The 18,071-nt window shown below is 36.7% G+C and overlaps 1 protein-coding gene across 1 annotated transcript; it reads left to right on the forward strand.

Moving 5' to 3' along the window:
• The first annotated feature begins 14,666 nt into the window (after positions 1 to 14,666).
• LOC104233613 (transcription factor MYB73-like) lies at positions 14,667 to 15,783 on the forward strand. Its single transcript, XM_009787038.2, has one exon. The coding sequence runs from the start codon at positions 14,854 to 14,856 to the stop codon at positions 15,619 to 15,621; it is 768 nt and encodes a 255-aa protein (XP_009785340.1). The 5' UTR covers positions 14,667 to 14,853; the 3' UTR covers positions 15,622 to 15,783.
• The last annotated feature ends 2,288 nt before the right edge of the window (positions 15,784 to 18,071 follow it).

Genomic DNA, 18,071 nt, shown 5'->3' on the forward strand with positions numbered 1-18,071 from the left:
AGGTGGTGGTCAGGCTCGTTTCTATGCCCTCCCAGATAGACCAGATGTTGCTGCTTTAGATGTCATGATTTTAGGTATTGTTTCAGTCTGCCACAGAGATGCCTCTATATTATTTGATCCCAGTTCCACCTTTTCTTATATGTCATCATACTTTGCCTGTTATTTGGATACGCCATGCGAGTCTCTTATTTCATATGTTCATGTATCTACTCCGGTGGGCGATACTGTTGTTGTAGACCGTGTATATCGATCGTGTGTGGTGACTATTGGGGGTCTGGAGACCCGAGTGGATATTTTATTATTGTGGATAGTGGATTTTGATGTCATTTTGGGCATGGATTGGCTATCTCTGTGTCGTGCTATTCTGGATTGTCATGCCAAGACAATCACATTAGCTATACTGGGTGTTCCACAGATCGAGTGGCAAGGTTTGACTGATTATGTTCCCAGTAGAGTAATCTCATTCTTAAAGGCCCAGCGTATGGTTGGGAAGATATGTCTTTCGTATCTAGCCTTTGTGGGGGATGTCGGTGCAGAGACTCCTAGTATTGATTCTGTCCCAATTGTGAGGGATTTTCCCGATGTGTTTCCTGCAGACCTGTCGGGCATGCCACCAGACAGGGATATTGATTTTGGTATTGACCTGGTGTCGGGCACTCAGCCCATTTCTATTTTGATGTATCGTATGGCACCAGCGGAGTTGAAGAAGTTAAAGGAGCAGCTTCAGGAACTCCTTGATAAGGGATTCATTCGACCTAGTGTGTCGCCTTGGGGCGCACCAGTTCTATTTGTGAAGAAGAAGTATGGCACAATGAGGATGTGCATCGATTATAGGCAATTGAACAAAGTGACAATTAAGAACAAGTATCCTTTACCTCGCATTGATGATTTATTCGACCAACTTCAGGGAGTGAGAGTGTTCTCCAAGATTGATCTCCATTCTAGTTATCACCAGTTGAAGATCAGGGACTCGGATATTCTTAAGACAGCTTTTAGGACCCGATATGGTCATTATGAGTTCTTGGTGATGTCCTTTGGGCTGACCAATGCCCCAACAACATTCATGCATTTGAGGAACAGCGTGTTCCAGCCTTATCTCGACTTGTTTGTCATAGTCTTCATGGATGATATTCTGGTGTATTCGCGTAGTCAGGAGGAGCACGCAGAGCATTTGAGAGTTGCATAGATTGAGGGAGGAGAAGCTTTATGCAAAATTCTCCAAGTGTGAGTTTTGGCTCAGTTTAGTGGCTTTCTTGGGGCATGTGGTGTCCAGTGAGGGTATTCAGGTTTATCCGAAGAAGATAGAGGCGGTTCAGAGTTGGCCTAGACTGTCCTCAGCCATAGAGATTCGCAGCCTTCTTGGTTTGGCAAGCTATTATCGCCGGTTTGTTCAGGAATTCTCATCTATCGCATTGCCCTTGACCAAGTTGACTCAGAAGGGTGCTTCATTTGTATGGTCGGACGAGTGTGAGGAGAGCTTTTAGAAGCTCAAGAAAGCTTTGACCACGGCTCCAGTGTTAGTCTTGCCATCAGCTTCAGGTTCATATACCGTGTATTATGATGCTTCGAGAGTGGGTATTGGTTGTGTATTGATGTAGGAGGGTAGAGTTATTACTTATGCTTCTCGTAAGTTGAAGCCCCATGAGAAGAACTACCCCGTTCATGATTTGGAGTTGGCTGCCATTGTTCACGCATTGAAGATTTGGAGGCATTACTTGTATGGTGTGTCTTGTGAGGTGTTTATAGATCATCGTAGCCTCTAGCACTTGTTCAAGTAGAAGGATCTCAATTTGAGGCAGCGAAGGTGGTTGGAGTTGCGTAAGGATTATGATATCACTATATTGTACCATCTGGGAAAGGCCAATGTGATGGCCGATGCTTTGAGCTGAAAGGCGGTGAGTATGGGGAGTTTGGCATATTTTCCAATTGGGGAGAGACCTCTTGTAGTTGATGTTTAGGCCTTGTCCAATCGGTTCGTCAGGTTAGATATTTCGGAGCCCAGTCGGGTATTGGCTTGTATGGTTTCTCGGTCTTCCTTATATGATCGCATCAGAGAGCGCCAGTATGATGATCCGCATTTGCTTGTCCTTAAGAACAGAGTTCAGCATGATGATGCCAGAGTTGTGACTATTGGTGATGATGGGGTGTTAAGGATGCAGGGCCGGATATGTGTGCCCAATATGGATGGGCTTTGGGAGTTGATTCTGGAGGAGGCCCACAGCTCACGGTATTCCATCTATCTGGGTGCCGTGAAGATGTACCAGGATCTAAGACAGCATTATTGGTGGAGGAGAATAAAGAAAGACATTGTGGAATTTGTACCTCGGTGTCTCAATTGTCAGCAGGTGAAATATGAGCATCATAGACCGGGTGGCTTGCTTCAGCGGATGGATATTCCAGAGTGGAAGTGAGAGCAGATCACCATGGACTTTGTAGTTAGGCTCCCACGGACTTTGAGGAAGTTCGATGCTATTTGGGTGATTGTGGATCGGCTGACCAAGTCTGCGCACTTTATTCCTATGTGTACTACCTATTCTTCAGAGCGGTTGGCAGAGATATATATCCGGGAGATTGTTCATTTGCATGGTGTCCCAGTTTCTATCATTTCAGATAGGGGCACTCAGTTTACTTCGCAGTTTTGGAGGTCTGTGCAGCGAGAGTTGGGTACTCAGGTTGAGTTGAGCACAGTTTTTCATCCTTAGATGGACGGACAGTCTGAGCGCACTATTTAGATATTGGAGGACATGTTGCGTGCTTGTGTCATTGATTTCGGAGGGTCATGGGATCAGTTTCTATCGCTTGTAGAGTTTGCTTATAACAACATCTATCAGTCGAGTATTCAGATGGCTCCATATGAGGCTTTGTATGGGAGGCGGTGTAGATCTCCAGTTGGTTGGTTTGAGGCTAGGCTATTGGGTACAAACTTTGTACAGGATGCTTTAGACAAGGTGAAGGTGATTCAAGAGAGGCTTCGTACAGTGCAGTCGAGACAGAAGAGTTATGCCGACAGGAAGGTTCGAGATGTGTCCTACATGGTTGGCGAGAAGGTTCTGTTGAAGGTTTCGCCCATGAAGGGTGTTATGAGATTTGGGAAGAAAGGTAAATTGAGTCCTCGGTTAATTGGTCCATTTGAGGTACTTCGGAGGATTGGGGAGGTGGCTTATGAGCTTGCTTTGCCACCCAACTTGTCGAGTATGCATCTGTTATTTCATGTTTCTATGCTCCGGAAATATATTGGGGATCCATCATGTTCTAGATTTTAGCACGGTTAAGTTAGATGATGATTTGACCTATGATGTGGAGCTAGTAGCTATTTTGGGTCGTCAGGTTCGAAAGTTGAGGTCAAAGGATATAGCTTCAGTGAAAGTACAGTGGAGAGGTCGGCCCATGGAGGAGGCTACCTGGGAGACTAAGCGAGAGATACGAAGCAGATATCCTCACCTGTTTGAGGCTTCATGTATGTTTCTTGACTCGTTCGAGGACGAACGTTTGTTTAAGTTGGGGAGGATGTGACGACCCGGCCAGTCGTCTCATGAGTTACCGCTATGTTTCCCCCATTTCTGCTTCTTATTGTTTTGTCTATTAGTTCTATATGTGATTAGGTTGATTGGTTCGGGTTCGGAAAGGATTTGGTAAGGTTTGAGACACTTAGTCTCTTTTGAGGAATCTTAAGTTGGAAACCCCGGATATTGACTTATGTGTTAGAGGGCTCGGATATGAGTTCCGATGGTTCGGTTAGCTTCGGGAGGTGATTTGGGACTTAGGAGCGTGATCGGAATGAGTTTTGGAGGTTCGGAGTAGATTTAGGCTTGAATTGACGAAATTGGATTTTTGGCGATTTCCGATTGATAGGTGAGATTTGGATATAGGGGTCAGAATGGAATTCCGAGAGTTTCAATAGTTACGTTGTGTCATTTGGGATATGTGTGTAAAATTTCAGGTCAATCGAACGTGGTTTGGTTGGGTTTTTGATCAAAAGCGTAATTTAGAAGATTTTAGAAAACTTAGGCTTGAATCCGATGTGTTTTGGTTGGTTCGGTGTTGTTTGAGGTGTTTTGAAGATTGGTATAAGTTTGAATAAGGTGTTGGGATATGTTGGTGCTTTTGGTTGAGGTCCCGGGTGCCTCGGGGTGATTTCGGATAGTTGACGGAGAGTTTGAGATTTTTGGTGAAGCTGCAGATTTTCTGCTTCTGGTATTTCCGCACCTGCGGATTGGGGACCGCAGGTGCGATGCCGCAGATGCGAGGAAAGGACCGCAGAAGCGGTCTAGGAGGAGAAGGGCAGGAGCCGCAGATGCGGTGGGCTGAATGCACATGCGATGGCGCAGGTGCGACTACTTGGTCGCATATGCGATTTAGGACTTTTAAGTGAAAGCCGCAGAAGTGGCTCATTGGCCGCAAATGCGGTACTGCAGAAGCGGTATCTGGGCCGCAGGTGCGGAATCCCTGGGCCAGAAGGTATATATTGTTTCCTTCGCGAAATTTTGCTAAGTTCTCCATTTTTGAAGACGGGAAGCGAGCTGGGGCAGTGATTTCAAGGGAAGATCAAAGGGAATCAGTTGGGTAAGTTCCCTAAGCTTCATTATTTGGGTTTGTGATCATTTTTCCATTGTTTAGTCATGGTATTAGTAGAGATTAAGGAAGAAAAATTGGGGATTAGGGCTTGAGATTAAGAGACTTTAAAATGGGAATTTGAGGGGTCATTTGGACTCCGATTTCAGTGTTCTTGGTATGTATGGACTCGTGGAAGGATAAGGATTCTGTTGATGTGTTTTTTATCGAGTTTCGAGATATGGTCCTGGGGGTCGGGTTTTGCCAATTTCGAGATTTTTGGTATAATTTGATTATTTTTGCTTGGGCTTCGTTCCCTTAGCTTATTTTGACGCCGTGATTCTGATTTTGGATAGATTCGATGTGAGGGGAGGCCGATTCGAGGGGAAAAGGCATCGTGGAGAAGTATTTCCACCGGTTTGAGGTAAGTAACCATTGTAAATCTGGAACTGAGGGTACAAAACCTTGGTATTCAAATTGTTTTGATAAATGCGGTGACGCACATGCTAGGTGACGAGCGTGTGGGTGTGCACCGGTAGGGTTTGTGACTTGGTCCATCCCGTAGCGACTATTAAGCCGTGTATTTGATTTGAAACCTTATGATATTCCGTACTTTAGTCATTATACTGTATTATGGGTTGTATGCCATGTTTGGGGCCTTGCGCCGACCTGTTGAAACCCTTAGGGGCATTTTTACTGTTTTTCCTCACTCTACTTGTTTGAAAGCATATCCTTAGTCATGTTTTACCTGTTTATTATTCAAAACTAGTTTTATCACTTTACTTCTTAAATGTGAGGATTGTTTGGATTGAGTTCCCTAATCTCTACTGTTGTGCCTCGAGAGGCTGTGAGGTTAATGACTAAGAGAGTTTGAGAACCTAATGGTGAGGATATTTATATATGTATGAATTATGGATCGGGCTGTACACCGCAGCAATATTCATATGGATCGGGCTGCATGCCGCAGCGATATATATATTGGATCAGGCTACACGCCGTAGCGATATGACGCTTGGGTTGTAGGAGCCCCTACGGAGTCTGTACACCCCCAGTGAGCGTAGTCGACTATAAACTATGGATCGGGTTGCACTCCGCAGCGGTTACTATGATTATTACTATTATGAGATATTAACGAGCCTCAGTGCTAAGTGTGAGTACTGAGTGGCGAGAGCTGAGTCACAAGTGACCGAGAGGCCATATTCTGAGTGATATCTTGCCCAAGAGGCCCATTTATGATATTTTCACTACTTTCACTCATCTTTTTAAAATAAGTGTCTGTTGATGAATTGCTAAGTAAATGATTTCAAGTATTCCAAATGAAACTAGAGATTTTATGACGAATTTGATTTAAAACTGTAGAGTTTGATCTATTATCCTGTTGTTTACTCCTTTATATGATTTTAATTGCTCGTCACTGCTTTCAGACCTTATTTACTTTAGTTATTTACTGAGTTGGTATACTCACGTTACTCCATGCACCGTGTGTGCAGATCCAGGTGCCCGAGCAGTAGAGTGAGGGTCCTCAGCATTATCAGAGTTTGCCGGAGACTACAAGGTAGCTGCATGCCATCCGCAACCCTACTTTCTTCCTCTATCCTTGTTTTTCGCATTTTAGATTTGTTTTTGTATCAGTCAATCAGATTTGTATATGTTAGAGGCTCTAGACTTGTGACACCAGATGTTTGGGCTGTGTTGGTTTAATATTATATTGATTTTCGTACCTTTTGGCTATTTTATGCACTTCTTATGAATAATTGAGGTTTTAAACCTGTGTTAGAAAAATGGTTTTATAAAAGGAATCTGTAGTAGTTAATGGTTTGGGTTGGCTTGCCTAGTAATGTGATAGGCGTCATCACAACCGGGTATTTGGGGTCGTGACACTAAATCTAAAGTGTTACCACATGGTCTTTACACACCATTACATGCTCCTACTTCACCTTCGATTGATATTTCTATGGATTTTGTGTTAGGTTTGCCTAAAACAAGGTATGGTAAGGATAGTATATTTATTTTGGTATATAGGTTCTCCTAAATTGCTCGTTTTATTCCTTGTTTAAAGACCAATGACACTTCACATGTTGCTGATCTTTTTTGTAAAAAAGGTTGTCAAATTGCATGGTATACCTAGAACTATTATTAGTGATAGAGATGCTAAGTTTTTGAGCCACTTTTGGCGTGTATTTTGGGGGAAGTTAGGCACTAAATTGTTGTTTTCTACTTCTTTTCACCCACAAACTGATGGACAAACTGAAGTAGTTAATAGAACCTTAGGAAACATGTTGAGGGTTGTTTTGAAAGGTAAATTAACTTCATGGGAAGATCACTTGCCTATGATTGAATTTGCTTACAATAGAACAATCCATTCTTCTACATGTATGTCTCCTTTTGAGGTTGTTTTTGTCTTTAATCCCTTTACTCCACTTGATTTATTACCATTACCTACTAATGATATTGCTAATCTTGATGGTAGGACAAAGGCTGAGATGATGAAAAAAATTCATGAGCAAACAAGGCTTGCAATTGAGAAGAAAAATAAGCAAACTTCCTTGAGAAAGAATAAGGGCTGAAAACAAGTTATTTTTAAACCTTAGTTTGGGTTCACTTTAGAAAGGAGAGATTTCTATCCAAAAGGAAGTCAAAGCTACATCCTAGAGGAGATGGTCCATTTTAAATCCTTGAAAGGACTGGAGACAATGCTTACAAGCTGGACCTTCCTGGTGAGTTTCAAGTAAGTGCTACATTCAATGTTGCTGACTTGTCTTTGTTTGACGTAGGATCGAATCGGGGGATGAATTCTTTTCAAGAAGAGGGGAATGATAGCATCACTGATAAGGATAGAGTTTTGGAAGCTCCAACAAGGCCATTTACAAGATCTCAAGCTAAAGAATTGCAGACTAAGGTTGCTGGACTTCAATGGCAAATAAAGAAGCTTCTAACTATAGAGGAAGAGCTCAAGCCCAAAGGAGAAGAATTGTCTAAGTTTTACAATTATTTGGTGGCTCAAATTGAAGTCCAAGAGAAGGAAGATTGGGTCACCCAAATTAGCCCTGGAAGTCCACCAAATGGGCTCGAAATGAGCTTAAAATAGGTCCAAAAGGAGGTGTTACAAAAGGAGCTCAATTGGAGTCCAAACCAATGGCCCAAACTAGTTGCTTTAAGGCCCAAATCTGCCCCAAAGGGTCTTGGCCGCCCCCACCTAATTTTAATGACTTTTCTTACTCTTTAGCAACCACCCTACCTAATTATAATAACTTTGTGTGCCTTAGCAGCCACCCTACCTAATTTTAAGGACTTTTATGACTTAGTACTCCTATAAATAGGGAGTTCTTCTCATTCATAAGATACAACATTTATTGATTAAGTATATCATACTTTGAGAGTTCTTTTGAACCTTTGTTACTTGTGCTTTGAGATTTATCTTTCAACCTTTACTAGTTCTTAGTTCAAGGTAGTAAGATTACTTCTCTTTTATGATATCTTTGATTCCTTTGTGGTATTCTTAGAAGGCGATTAATACTAGTTATTAATTGTTGTCTCAAGTTACTCGTAAAGTGGTCAAGATCCGAATCTATTGTTTTGATTTGCTTTTTAAGTAAAGGCGTTTGATTTCTTCCATAAATCAAGACGTTGTTACTTTGATCTTGTCAAGGCTATAGAACTTGCGTTCTTGGAAGTTCTTGGAATTCTTTCCTTGAATTTTTCCCATATCCTTTATTTTCATCTCTTTAATTCTAGTTGTTCAATTCCTTGTTGTTATTGTTTCCGCATTTACTTCTCAAATTCTTACTCTAATTTGGATTTCCGACCTAGTTGTTATCACTTAGGGCATGCTTTGTTTAAGTCTTTATAGTCTACGCACATTCTAAGTTTATTCCCCTTCTTGGGGACTACAACTACGTTTTCTAACTATTTGGGATATTTTACTTTCCTGATGGATCCTATTTTGAGAATTTTGGTTACCTCATCCTTGATGAATGCATGCTTTATCTCGGACTGTGGCCTTCTCTTTTGCTTCACCGGTCTGAACTTTGGGTCCAAACTCAATCGATGAGTGGTAATCTCCGGTGGGATCTCTGTCATGTCAAGGTGGGACCAAGCAAAATAATCCATATTTTTAATAAGGAATTTAATGAGTTTTTTCCTGAGCTCAGAGTTAACCCCGTGCCCAGGTATACCTTTCGATCGGATAGATGCTCAATCAATATGACTTGTTCTATCTCTTCGACCGTTGACTTTGTGGCATCGAAATCAGTAGGAACTACGAAGGTTCGGGGTATCGCATAATCATTATCCTTGAGAGTTTCCTAGGCCGGCGACTGTGGTTGCTATTTGACTTCCTACTTTTCCTTCGATTGTGGTCCCTTTGTTGATGTTAGTGTCGATATCGGTATCACCTCATCAATTGCAAACATCGTTTTGGCTACTGGCTGTTCACCGTACAATATTTTGATTCCTTCTGGTGGTGGGAATTTCAAGACTTGATGAAGTGTTGAAGGTACCGCCCTCATATTATGGATCCAAGGTCTCCCAAGCAGCGTGTTGTATCTCATATCACCTTCGATTACATGGAACTTTGTTTCCTGGATAGTTCCAGCCACGTTTACTAGCAACATGATTTCCCCTTTGGTGGTTTCACTTGCCATGTTGAAACCGTTGAGAACTCGAGATGCATGTACGATTTGATCCTGAAGGCTGAGTTGCTCTATGATCCTCGATCGAATAATATTCAACGAGCTACCTGGATCAACCAACACACGTTTAACTTGAATTTTATTCATAAGGATAGATATTACCAGTGCGTTGTTGGGAGGCTGTTCGATTCCTTCTGCATCCTCATCGTTGAAAGATAAGGTATCCTCTAGTAAGTAATCCGGAGTATGTTTCTCCCTTGTGATTGTCACTTTGGTGCGTTTGAATATCGGGCCTTGAGGAACATCGACCCCATCAACGATCATATAAATCACGTGTTGTGGTTCTTCCTGTTTGCATCCTTGTCTTTAAAGTGATTTTTAGCTCGGTCACTCAAGAACTCTTGAAGGTAACCCTCGTTGAATAAATGAGCTACCTCATCCCTTAATTGTTTGCAGTCTTCGGTTCTGTGATCATGGGTTCCATGGTACTTGCACATTTGATTTGGATTCCTTTGAGCTGGATCGGTCTGTGGGGGTCTAGGCCACCTAGTATCCTTGATTAGTCTAATGGATGACACAATACCTGAAGCGTCGACGCTGAAGTTGTATTCCGATAACTATGGTGCTTTTTTAGGCTCGACATGTTTATCGAAGCCATTCTTACTCATGATCCCTCGGGAATTTTGGCCTCGATCATTCCTTCGATCATTTCGAAAGGGATAACGTCCCAGTCCGTTGTTTCTACGATCTACGCTATATGGTTGGTACCGATCTCTGTTCGATCGGGGCTCTTTGATCTTTGATGATTTATAAAAGTAAATCCCATGATGATTTACTTTTGATAATTACAAAAGTAAATCCCATGATTAGCCTAAACAACCACCCTTGATCTGATCTATTCGGGGATTTTCGCCGTGATCTTTGATGATTTATGGATATCTCGCATTTCCGTTATTGCACTTCGTTCGAAGTCTGTTGTATATGGTCTCGATCGATGTTGGCCTCGATCTCGACGAGCACCTCGATTTTCGAACCGATACCTTATCTTCGTGCTCTGACATGACCTATTATGGTACTAATCCTCGACGTGATTCTCCGGTCTTTGATTAAATGGAAAAATCGGACAAGTCCTATTTTAATCGTATACAAGTATCTTCTTTTCTGAGGAAGGGCAACCAGAGACTTGTTTTCTTAAGAAGGCAAACCAGATGGCTAATTAATTAGCTAAATTAATGTGGAAGTAGCATACTTTTCTTAAGATAATATGTATTTTCAATGTACTTCCTCCCTCTTTTTGTTTCGGATATCTATGTAAGAGACTTTAGGGCGAAGTGCTCAAGATGTGCTCTCCAAAAACTAATTAATCTATATCTATATCTATCTATCTATATTATATTAAAAGCACGAATACCCTTAACGAAATATCGTTTGCCATTTTTGTCCCTTAAAAATAAATTTTATATTAGACAAAATTATCAATTTAAGTTTTCTCCCTAATATTTAGGAGTTTTAAATAAACTAAATTAATACATTAAATTCTTCCTTATTTGAAGTATGTACACAAAGTCCTAATATTAAATATCTTGCGTAAATCTTTCCTTAATTAATGATGTAACATAACAAATCTACTGCTAACAAAAAAGCAACGTTGGAAAAGTTTAAGTGAATTTTTTTTTTTTGACATTTAAGACTCCTTTTTTTAACCACTAAGAACTCCTTTTAGGGTTAGGAGTCTTTTGGACTTCGTTAAAGAAATATAATGATTAATTTTAACAACATAACTAATTCAAAAGCAAGAAACTAATATTGCAGAGAATGCAATCTCAAATATTCGAGATACATATCAATCATGCAGATTTGTTTTTTAATAATTGAAAAAGACTATTGTTTCAAGCATATTATATCCATGAAATAATATGAATAGATAAAGATGAGAATGAAGCTAGACAGAAAAACTTAGAGCAAACACAGTTACAAATGGATACTCAAAAAAAAGGTAAACGAAAAAAATAACCACTAAATCAAAAATAAACACTGAAGTTTTTTCCCAAAAAAGCTCTTAAATTTTTAAAGACTATGTGTTTTTATTGAAACTAAAAAGGAAGCATAATTCGACCAAAAAAAGGAAGCATAATCAATATTTTTTAATTTTAAGATTTTAAATTTCTATTTCATAACTCAAATATAATATTTTATTCATCAAGATAGGATACACATGCAAAGCATGAATGTTGATTTCAAATATTATACAAAACAATAATAAAGAGAAAATATTATTCGAATAGGGAAGGAGTGAAAAATTATTATAGTTTTTTATATTATTGTAAAAGTACTAAACCTAAATGCGAAAAAAATAAAATTATTTTTTTTTAATATTGAGCCCTCAGTTTCTGTTTATATAAAACCTTTTAATTTTTTGAAATTCAAACTATATAAACTTTGACCAAAATTTTTAAATATTTTATAATCATATTGATATGAAAAGATTGCAACTTCATAGTATTTCTTGTACAGTTTTTGAATATCTAAGTTTTAACTTTAAAATAACGAATTAATCTAATTCAATTTAACTTTAAAGATTAGTCAAATAAACTCTTGAAAAATGAAAGATTCACATAAACTAGAAAGGAGGGAGTAATTAGCCAAATAATTAATTTATTTCTTTTTTTAAAATCATCTTATAAATAGAATTATTTTTTAAATCGATAAACTCTTAAGGTACATAAATTTATTTTCACAAGAAGAGCATTGACGATTAAAAAAATAAAATATAGAGCAAAATTGATCATGTTATAATTTAACTTGTTATTTATTTTTTGTATTAGGTAACAAAATAACAAGGATGTTCATAAGATATTCACATATATCCTAAGAAATTATAATAACGCATATTTATTTATTAAACTAGCTAAATTGGATCAATATTTATATTAGGAGCTTAGATCTTTTTCGTTAATTTTTATTCAATAACTCAAATACATTATTTAATATAGTTATTTATATTTAAAAAATATATATACTCATGATATAGGTACACGCGCAAAGCGTGTACCCTATATATATACTCCCTCTGTTCCATTTTATGTGAACCTATTTTCTTTTTGGTCCGTTCCAAAAAGAATGACCCCTTTCTAAATTTGGTAACAATTTAGCTTAAATTTATAATTTTAACCTTAATGAAAAGCTTTTATAACCACACAAATACTCTGGGCCCCTTTCTGAATTGTTTAAGACCACAAATTCAAAGAGTCTTCATTTTTTCTTAAACTCCGTACCTAGTCAAACAGGTTCACATAAATTGGAACGGAGGGAGTATATATTAAGCCACAAAAAGAAAAGAAAAGGAAAATGTTACTGTTGTTGGTGGTATAAAAGTAAGTATTTCTTTCTATTATATACAAAGTTTACAAGCCACATAAGAACAAAAGTGAAAAAGATTAACTAAAATGACGTGTTTTATATCATATGGATTCAATGACAACCATACTAATTACAAGAATAAAAAGAAAACTACGTAAGTTGTAGTGTCAATGTTGCTTTAATGAAAAATTAGAATTTAAAATATACTAGTATTGAAAAATTGGAATCCTATAATAACACATAACAGGAATTGTCAATTTTTTAGCCTTATATTCGGTTTGGCAAAGATAGCCCCAAACAATTGACATTATATAGCGAATCTTAAAAAAAAAACTACTCTCTTTTATATTCTCTCTCAAAAAAAAAACTTCACGCTTATTTTGGCTTCCCTCCCCCTTTCTCTCCTTGTATTTCTACTTCTATCTCTTCTCCTTTGCTCTCATAACTTAGCAAAAATTCTTGCAAATTATGCAAAAAAATAAATAAATAAGTAGGATGAAAATGTAAGGTTGATCTCACATCAGAGAAAATCAGAAGCAAAAACTAAGAGAGAAAAAATATATTTCAATTTTTTTTTCTTCTCTCTTTTTTTTTTGTTGGATTGAATGAGTGGGTGTGATTGAAATTGGTTGAAAATACTTAAACGAGGCTATATACAAAATTTGAGCAAGATTAGCAAAAACTAAGAGAAAATATATATTTCAACTTTGTTTTTCTTCTCTCTTCCTTTGTTTGATTGGATTGAATTAGTGGGTGTGATTGAAATTGGTTGAAAATACCTAAACGAGGCTATATACAAAATTTGAGCAAGATTAGAAGTGATTTAGACTGGTTTCAGGTAAAAAAATCAGATCTAAACATCCAACTGCAACATGTGTATATCACATTGTATATCATGTACATCAGTGTATATCACACACAAGTTTTTAAGGACGTCTGTGTATATCACTTTGTATATCGTGTATACAACACAATTTTTTTATGGACGCCCGCGTATATCGCATTCTATATCGTATATATAACATAAATTTTTCTAGATATACACATAATATACATGAGATATCACTGATGTACATAGAGATATACACGGGTTACAATAGGGGATATACATATGGAGTCGTCTTGAACTTAAATTTTCAATCTGAAATGTGTTATACAAAGAAGGAAAATAAAATTTTAATAATTGTTTTGATATACACATTATTATTATGTAATACACTGTGATATACAAATAATATAACTATTAATTATTGATCAAAAAAGGAAAATAAATTTTTGATATGGCATGTTTAAGCAAGTTCTAAAATATAAAAATAATAAATATAATTATGGGAATAAATAATATTTTGGTATACAAAGAAAATTAATTTTTAATATATACAAAGAAGAAAAATAAACTTATGATATCTATTTTGGTGTACACATGTCTGATGTGCTATACACTGTGATATACAAATAAGACAATATTTTTATTGTGATATGCATTGATATAAAGGCAGCAATACTATATATGTAATTTTATATTATTGATATACAAAGAATAATATTATTTATATTCAAAGAATGAAAATAAAATTTTAATATATATATATATATATATATATATATATATATATATATATATATATATATGTTGATATAGACAAAGAAGAAGAAAAAAAGTTGTGATATATATATTATTATTGTGATATATATTTATTGGCTACTGATGCCAATATCTATAATTAAGGCTATTTTGAGTATGCAATTATACGAGTATGCCATAGGAAAATGGAAATGGTTAGGAAGAAATTCGAGATGAAGAAACCTAACTGCCACAGTTTCGGGGTCGTAATCTCAGCAGTTTTTTCTGTAACGCCCCTCTTGCATTTTTCAGGAAAAAGCCGTTACCCATTCTTTTAGTATCAGTTACCCATCCTCTTCCTACTTTTCACTTGATTGACTCTAATTTTTCTATTCAGAAAAAAAAAAAATACGTTAGTTACGTTTCATTGCCAAACCATGCAGACAAACACAATAAACATTAAACAAACACAATAAACATTAAACAAACACTGAAACAAGAAAATAAAATTTTCATTTCGCAGTATTTTAGTAGTATTAGAAACAAACAAACTAACTAACAAAAAAGAAACCAACTAGAAGTGGTTTCGTCAATGCGAGCAGTTTACGTTTCATGCCAACAACTCCTCTTTCCTTACGGTTATTGTTACGCTGATCATGTTACATTTACATGTACATGTTCATCTTCCCTTCCTTCTTTTCTATTTCTAAACTCTCTTCCCTTTATACTATACACAGATAATATTCAATGGATGGTACTGGTGAAAAGATCAAAGGATCATGGAGTCCTGAAGAGGACGCCATGTTGACTAAGCTAGTGGACCAACATGGTCCACGAAATTGGTCCCTTATAAGCACCGGCATTCCCGGTAGATCCGGCAAGTCTTGCCGTCTGCGGTGGTGCAATCAGCTCAGCCCCGCCGTGCAACACCGTCCTTTTACCCCTTCCGAGGATGCTATTATCCTTCAGGCGCATGTTGTTCATGGTAATAGGTGGGCTACAATCGCGCGCCTCTTACCTGGAAGGACTGATAATGCCATAAAAAATCACTGGAACTCCACGCTCCGTCGTAAGCGACACGCGCCGGAGGCGGCGGCAGCGGCGACTATGCTTATGGCATTGGATGAGTCGAGGACTGGGTCATCGTCAGAGTCCAACTCAAAGAGGCAGTGTTCTCGTGCATCGCAGGAGCAGAGTAGTTGTGGGCTGGACGCTGATGATTTGGGCCTTAATGGGCCGGAGACTTCATTGACGTTGTCGCTACCTGGGGGAGGATTGCTACATTCACTTTCTGTTGACGAAGAGAAGGTGAAGGATGAAGTTCCGCCACCGATCAACGGTGATCATAAAGTGAAGGAGGAAAAATGTACGGTGGAGATGGAAGAAACATGCTTGGTGACGATTATGCAGCGTATGATAGCACATGAGGTTCGTTGCTACATTGACAAATTACGGGCTCAGGGTGGGCTTAGAATTGGGCCTGGCTTTGAGTCTGATGTTCCAAAGCAACCTTAGAAATTATATCTCGTTAAACTTTGAATTTAATTAGGATAATTATGAACGTTTTAAACCTTCTTATCTTTGAAGGCCAAAATGGCACCTTGCATTGAATTTCTAAGTTAAGTGATTTTCTCTTTCGTATCGTTAACTTAAATAAATTAATTAGTATAGTTTCAAGTTGTGGATTTTCTTGCACTTAGGATCTCATGATTCATAGAACCATTAGCAGGAAAAGACTGAAATTCGATTAAATTATGTGATTCTTGACGCGACTACTTTATAACAATGGCAATGGTCATTTGAAAACGGCACTTGGATTGTTTTGACTTATTTGGTATGCAATGGCTACAGTATTTGATTTATCATTACCCTATAAGATGGAATTATAAATGCACTTTTTAACAAAATCATTCTTTTTATTTTTTTTAAACTTTTTAGAATTAACAACAAAAATTCAAAAAATTATTTACACAATTCAGAATGAAAGAAAATAAAGGTTGTAAAATATATATTTCATGCACGTAATATAAAAATAATTATTTAAATAAAGGTATTTTTATAATATCCATTATATATTCTTGAAAATTATGCTCAATTATGGGTGTGTTTCGTACGAAAGGAAAATATTTTCCGGAAAATATTTTCTAATTTTTCCATGTTTGGTTGGCTTAAATGTTTTGGAAAACATTTTCCTTATAACTCATTTTCCTCCGATTGGAGAAAAATGTTTCCCTTATCAAGAGAATGGAAAATATTTTCCAAAACTCCTTCTCAACCTTTCCCACCCTCACCAACCCACTCACCCCCTCTCTCCAAAAAAAACTCTTTTTTTTTTCAAATTTCAGTTTTTCCATTACCACCCACCCTACTACCCCTCCACCCCACCCCACCCCACCTCCTCTCCAGCAAAAAATTTTTTTTACCTTTTTTTTTTTGCAATTTTAAATTTTTGTTTTTTTGTTTTTCTGCACCACTCACCCCCGCACAAAAAAAACAAGGAGTGTAATTCCCCTTTTTTATTTTACTTTTTTTTTTGTAATTTCAAATTTCTATTTTTTTGTTTTTCTGCACCACCCCCCCCCCCCACCCTGCCCCCTCCCCCCACCACAAGTCTATACGCAAAAAAAATCTTTTTTAATTACTTTTTTTATAATTTTAAATTTTTATTATTTTCCGTTTTTCTGCCCTGCACCCCCTCCCCCATCCCGGAAAAAAATATATTTTTTGAATATATTTTTCAATTTTAGTTTTTTTATTTATCGGTTTAAAGGTTCAAAATTTTACAAGTTTCGAAGTTTTGAGTTCGAAGGTTTATGTGATTGGAAGTTTACGGGTTTAGAAATTATAAAGTTTACGGATTCGAAATTTCGTGGTTCTGAAAGTTTAGCAGTTTGAAAGTTTATGAAATTTGTGGGGTCGGAAGGTTGTTGGTTTGAAAGTTTATGACTTCATGTTTATTATGTCTAAATTATTTATGAATACTCTTGAGAAGTCATTTTCCTTAATTTGCGTACCAAACACCGGAAAATGAATAAGATTACTACTTGTTTTCCAAGAAGATATTTTCTTGGAAAATATTTTTCACGGAAAATATTTTCCGTTATACCAAACACACCGTATATTATTATGTTATGTCACCGGAAAGTAGGGGGACTATCTGTATAGGATAAAATATGTTATGTTAAGTCATGCATGGAATATATATAATATAATTGAGCATAATTTTCAAGACTATATAATGCATATTATAAAAATAACTTTATTTTTTATATTACGTGCATGGAATATATATTTTACAACCTTTATTTTTTTCATCTGAATTGTGTAAATAATTTTTTGAATTTTTGTTGTTAATACTAAAATTATTATTACTAACAAATTATTCTAATTAATATTTTTACTATGCTCATTATTTTGATATTCTAGCATTATATATGCTTAAATACTTTTTATTTTTAAATTTATAAATAATATTTATTTATTTATTTTATAGGTAAGTCCATAATGTAAATTAAAAAGAAAAAAATCATAATATTAAAAATTTTAAAAAAATAAAAAAAGATAAATGTTTATAATTTAGAGGGTAAAATAGGTATTTGGCAATCCAAAATTTGAAAAATTTAGTTGAGTGACCTTCTGAGTGCAATAGGCATAATTAAGTGATTTTGTTGTTACAAACAAAAGAAGAGTGACTTTAAGAGATAATTTAAAATAATTGAGTGACCATTTGAGTAATGGACTCATTAGTTAAATGGTCGTGGTGAATTGAGTATTCGATTCCATCTCTTTTTTTTTTCTTCTAAATTCTTTGAGTTGGAACCATCAACAGAGATGGTAGTATTTTGAAACAAAACAATTTAAAAAATGAGAGTTTTTCCTTTCGTTTCATGACTTTTAGTTCAGATCCCCTATTTTTTTCAAGAAAAGGGAGGGAGAAGGATAAGAATGTCCATCCAATTTGAGTA

This window comes from Nicotiana sylvestris, chromosome 3 (assembly GCF_000393655.2).
Source record: "Nicotiana sylvestris chromosome 3, ASM39365v2, whole genome shotgun sequence".
Lineage (NCBI taxonomy): Eukaryota > Viridiplantae > Streptophyta > Magnoliopsida > Solanales > Solanaceae > Nicotiana > Nicotiana sylvestris.

Coding starts and splice junctions, on each gene's coding strand:
- LOC104233613 (XM_009787038.2), top strand. CDS start 14,854: ATGGATGGTACTGGTGAAAAGATCAAAGGATCATGGAGTCCTGAAGAG.